Source organism: Squalius cephalus, assembly GCF_949319135.1.
Source record: "Squalius cephalus genome assembly, chromosome: 18".
Taxonomy (NCBI): domain Eukaryota; kingdom Metazoa; phylum Chordata; class Actinopteri; order Cypriniformes; family Leuciscidae; genus Squalius; species Squalius cephalus.
Window position 1 is genome coordinate 35,860,872 of NC_137139.1, and position 6,000 is coordinate 35,866,871.

General features: G+C 37.1%; 1 protein-coding gene across 1 annotated transcript in view; it reads right to left on the minus strand.

The window, feature by feature from the left end:
• Positions 1-5,026, minus strand: part of col24a1 (collagen type XXIV alpha 1 chain) — a 128,064-nt gene extending 123,038 nt beyond the window's left edge. The window contains exon 1 of the mRNA XM_079848247.1: positions 4,744-5,026. Coding sequence (XP_079704373.1) covers positions 4,744-4,799 — 56 coding nt within the window. The 5' untranslated portion in view covers positions 4,800-5,026. The remainder of the gene's footprint in view (positions 1-4,743) is intronic.
• Between the last annotated feature and the right edge of the window lie 974 nt (positions 5,027-6,000).

Below are 6,000 nucleotides of genomic sequence, written 5' to 3' on the forward strand. Positions count from 1 at the left end.
CAATGAAAATACTGTTGACAGTTACAGATTTAAAAAACAAAAAGGTGGGAAGAGTGAAAATACTGTTGACAGTTATACATTTAAAAAACAAAAAGGCTGGAACAGTGAAAATACTGTTGACAGTTACAGATTTAAAAAACAAAAAGGTGGGAAGAGTGAAAATACTGTTGACAGTTATACATTTAAAAAACAAAAAGGCTGGAACAGTGAAAATACTGTTGACAGTTATAAGAAAATACTGTTGACAGTTATGGATTTAAAAAACAAAAAGGCAGGAACCTTTTTTCTTTAAAAAAAAAAAATCTGACTGTAACTGTCAAAAGTATTTTCAAAGCCGCTTTAACATGCTAAAGTGGTCACAAGTTTGAGGAACTGAAGAGAAACGTCATCTTCGTACAGGACTGACAGTGGGTTATATAATCCTCCCAGAGAAGAATGTGGAGTCAGAGAATCCATCGTTCATCCTGTCACAGTGTTGAGATACTTTTGCTCGTAACCCTTACACCAGAGGGCCTGAGGGAAGTCTATCTGGAAATCATATTTGACTAACACCAACCCTGAAAGCTTCCAGCCTCCACCTGATCTAACATACACCTCTGAACACAGCTTAAACCACTTTCTCTTTAAACTAACAAACTGGCTCTTTTCTACATTTGAGCCTCTCGGCTACTGTAGATTACTCTTAAAACCCAAGCCTTGGTCACTTTCTATGATGAACTGCTTGTAATGATCCTCATTTGTAAGGTACTTTGGAAAAAAGCATCTGCAAAATGTTTAGGAACATTTTTAAGGAAAATACATGTATTTATATCAACGTTTCATCATTTCTGCGAAAATGCAGACGGAATCACAGAATTCGTCATAAAACTGGAATTTTCTGTATAATACGCAATGTCACAGAATTTGGCGGAATTTAGCTGAAAAAGTAGGGCTACGGACTATAGTGTCTATGAATATTAAAGCTTAAAAAGACAGCTATTTAAATAGATTCACACACAAACTCACAGCTCTTCACTGCAAAACGCCAAAATAAAAGTTAAGAAAACTATCGACAGATTCACACACAAACTCACAGCTCTTCACTGCAACACGCCAAAATATAAGTGTGGTTTAACTTTAACTTTTAACTTTAATAGTTTTGTTTATTAATTGATTAGACTTTTTTTCTCATTTTTGGAGAAAAAAAAGTAACAATTAAATAATTTTGTAAGACATTTTAATGAAATCAATTGATTAGACATCCTTTTGGATTTTTAAAATGTAATAAAACCATTAAAAAATGGAAGTCAGAAAGATTCAAATGGAAAACACAGAATTCTGAGAAAAATAAAGCGGATTTCATAGGGCCCTAGTTGTAACTGCTGATTTGATTGGTCAGCCTGATTACTTGGTCAAACGTATTTGTTTTCCCACAGTTCTCTGCGAGAGTACAGCAAACGCAGGGTGCCGCTCGAGAGGATGGTGTGACATTCCACAGTCGAAGAAAAGAAAAGAAGCGGAAGAAAGAAACAGAGGAGGCTGAATCTAAACTTTTTTTGAGTTTGAGGCGACTTTGTCTATGTGGTTAAAACAGAAACTGTATGATTTACAGGACACCTTATTCTTGAACATCTCAAATTGGTCTTAACAATCCTGAACATTATCTATCTATCCAAAGCAACCATTGTAATGTTTTACTTGCACTTTGAGACCTTTATCTTCTGCTTAGGCTTTAGCATCGGCTTTACAACTTTACAAATCAGTAAGTCACTCAGAAATGTCTCAGCCAATGGGCTTGTGAGGGTGTGGCTAATGCAGATCGCTCTGATTCCCACCGCTAGCATAATTTCGGCTCGTATCAGTCGGTGCCAGAGCGAAGGCCGTGTTCTCAGCATACAGAGCAGATGCTGGCGTGGTCCAGATCGCTCGCTCACTGATCGACTGCCAATATTCGATCCTGCTGGCGTTGGTTTCTCACACCTGCAGCCAGAGAGTGACTACATTCCTCAAGCGCTGTTCTGGTCATGCTGGTCTACACCGATGAAGAACGACAGGCACACAAAACAACACTGTCACACTCTCTTTCTCTCTGTCTACACAAGCTTGGATCAAGAACAAGTGGAACTGAAGTATCTGCACTTTCTAGTTAAGTAGAAAACTTAATAAACTCAGAGCCTAATTCAAGCAACACAACAAATAAAGTCATTTCCATGGTCATTATTACAAAATCAATCCCATCAGGATGATACAAAACCCTTCATATCGGGGTCCTAAATCACCCTGCTAGGGTTTCTTTTTACAGTAATGACTACAACGCTTCTCTTCTACTGTACGTATGCTGTAAATAACGGTTTGGTGAATGCTAGCATAGCACATATGAACTCATGAACACGTCTGAATACCGACTCTTTCTTTGAATCTAGTTTTGATCTGGTTCCAGGTTGGAGGATGTGTAGCGACACTGAATGAATGCATTAAACGTGCTCCAACACCAAACGCAAACTATGCATGAGTAAGTAACGGTAATGACAAAAACAGTATTTTTAAGACCAAATCAAACCATTTACATTGGGTTCAAGCTCATGAAAGCTATTTTTAGTTGTCAGATTAGGGTTTGCACACTTTTTGACCAATGAATTGGTTTCCAATAAAATTAATGAATGCATGAAAGGTGCATCAATCCACATTTAACAAATGCAAACTATTCATGAATAAGTGACTGCGGTAAAGATAAAAATAGTGCTTTTTATGAACGAATCAAACCGATTGCATTGGTTTCAAGCTTATAAAAGTCATTTTTAGCTGTCAAATCAGGGTTTACACACTTTTTGCACAGTGATTTGGTTCCTGGTTGGAGGATGAATGAATGCATTAAAAGTGCTCCAACACTCCTCTAGCAAATGCAAACTATGCATGAATAAGTAATTGCGGTAATGACAAAAATAGTATTTATTGTGACCGAACTGTTCAAGCTCATTACAATCATTTTAGTCGTCAAGTCACAGTTTGCATACTTTTTGTCCAATGAATGGTTACAGATTGGACGCTTATTTAACAAATGCAAACTATGCATTAATAAGTGACTACGGTAATGCCAAAAATGGTATTTATTATGACCAAATCAAACAGACTGCATTGGGTTCAAGCTCAAGAAAGTCATTTTTAGCAGTCAAGACAAGGTTTGCAGACTTTCTGACCAATTAATTGGATCCAGGTTGGAGGTTGAATGAGTGCATTAAACATGTGCATCAACACTCATCCAACAAATGCAAACTATGCATGAATAACCAACTGCGGTAATTACAAAAAAAGTATTTATTATGACCGAAATATTCAAGCTCATTAAAGTCATTTTTAGTCGTCAAGTCGCAGTCTGCACACTTTTTGTCCAATGAATTGGTTCTAGATTGGATGGTCATTTAACAAATCCAAACTCATCTAGAAAATGCAAACTATGCATGAATAAGTAATTGCGTTAATGACAAAAAATTGTATTTATTGTGACCGAATTGTTCAAGCTCATTACAGTCATTTTAGTCAAGTCACAGTTTGCATACTTTTTGTCCAATGAATGGTTCTAGATTGGATGCTTATTTAACAAATGCAAACTATGCATTAATAAGTGACTACGGTAATGTCAAAAATGGTATTTATTATGACCGAATCAAACAGATTGCATTGGGTTCAAGCTCATGAAAGTCATCTTTAGAGTCTTCCAGCTATTAATGATAAGACATGAATAGACATGAGCAAATATACTGGATATAGCATGCATACGTCTCCAATAAGACCCTCAACAGAATGATGTTGATGAAATGTTTTAGAAATGCATGCCCTTTAAATATTTCCATTACTTATTTCTCCTGATATTTCCAGATTTTCTGTGAGCAAAGCAACCCGGTCAGGAAAGGCAAAGTTCATCCAAACATGCTCATTCCAAACCTGCGTGACTTTCTTTCTTCTGAGGAAATCAAAAACACTAAGGTCCAAAACATCTTTTTCCACAGAAGAAACAAAGTCATGCAGGTTTGGAATGACATGAGGGCGAGTAAATGATCACAGAACAATCATTTTTTGCATGGAAACACATTTTCACAGTGCAACAAAAGCCACTAAACAGCATTTAACTTGATACTTGATGTAATATGATAAGCAAGATCGCAGTCAGGTGCATGTGTGGATTTGTTGGGATTTCATTGAGTCTAGTCCAGATGTTAGAGGTCAATGCTCATCTCCATGAGGAATGTTGCTGCTCTTGTGTGTCGGGTTGGAGATCTGAACTAACAGCGCACAGTAAAAACCACTCGTACTTCACTGTCACTTCAGCCAAATCTACACTTCTGGAAACAGACAGCCAGTTACAGATGAAAAATGCAAACAAATAAACCAGTAAATCACAAAGCCTCCTCATCTGGTGCAAATTTGCTCCAAAGGCAGGAGGAATTTAACCCCGGATCAACATATGGAAAATTCAGAAGCAGACTGATCTGTGATCATTATTAAGTCTATGTCATAACTCAATCTGGTGTCAGTAGGCTTAAGTTGGAGATCAAAACTATGGTTGGCACAAAACCTCAGAACACACTTATCTAGGAGAGTCTATCTAATGTGCTCGATTTCAATCACGCCAATAAATGCAAATCGTTTATAACTCGCGTCTGTTTTCGTGTTCTCTCCTGATTTTGCTTTAAAGTGTTGTGATGTGCACCGCGGTTCTCCTGAGGCTCTCGAGATTGAAAGTTAGTTAGTTAGTTAGTTACTCACGTTGTCGTTGTGGGAGAAACTTGTCCAATCCTTGTCCGTTGAGCTCCTAAATGCATTTGTATGCATTTGTCCAAGCAGCAGTTTTCAAAGCGAAAACAGAATTGCACAGCAGAAGACACCACCGGCTCATGAGACCAGATCCAGCCTGATCACATCACAGTCCGAGTCCGAGTCCGTGTCCGCGCATGGAGAGCTTCAGTTCTGCGGTCAGACCTCGGACACCGAGCGCGCTGCTGGAGGAGGACAGGGGGGTTATTGAGGGAGCAGATCAGAAGATCCGTATTAAACCTGACTGAGAGAGAGAGAGAGAGAGAGAGAGAGAGAGAGAGAGAGAGAGAGAGAGAGAGAGAGAGAGAGAGAGAGAGAGAGAGAGAGAGAGAGAGAGAGACGCTCCGGGCTCTATGTGTCTGGACTCGCTCGGTCCGCCGCATCTCCAGCTCGGTGTTGTATTTCACTCATTACTGCGTGACATCATCCATACTATCTGTCCGGCTATACTATTTATTAAAAATAATAATAATAAAATAATAAAATAAAAAAAACAATACAAATACAATATTTCAAATGCTAGGGGGAGGTATAGCCTAAACAGTATGAATACTTTAAAGATAAAGAGTGTACAAGATTTTTGTTTCTTCGTAATGCTTCACTTCATTTTTAAATGCAATAAAACATGGAGTTTTCCCTGAAAATGTACATTTATGAATGTGAAATTTAGCCATTAAAATAAGATCTGTCCGTCATTTTGTTTATTTTTTGTTGAAGAAACATACATTTACATACAAACAATACATTTCAAATGCTATGGGGGATTTATGAACAGTATAATACTGATAGAGTGTACATGCTTGTAAAATTCTAATAGCTTTTTGTTTCTTCGAGGGCAATATTGACTCAGTATAATGCTTCACTTCATTTTTACATGCAATAAAACATGGGGTTTTCACTGAAAATGTACATTTATTAATGTGAAATGTAGCCTTCAAAATAAGATCTGTCCGTCATACATCGCAGATCGACCTGAAAGACGGCAAATACAGAATATCAAAAGATTAATTAACAAATCACTTTAATTAGACAAAAAAAAAAAAAAAAAAAAAAAATTACCAAGAATAATAGGCTAATAATAAATTATTTCATTCTGGTAGTCTTCTGTACAGTATTTATTACTGTTGTTGTACATAATTATTCTTTATTATTTGCCACAAAACTGATATGATATAGGCTATATATATACTTGGCCTGGCCTTATTTACA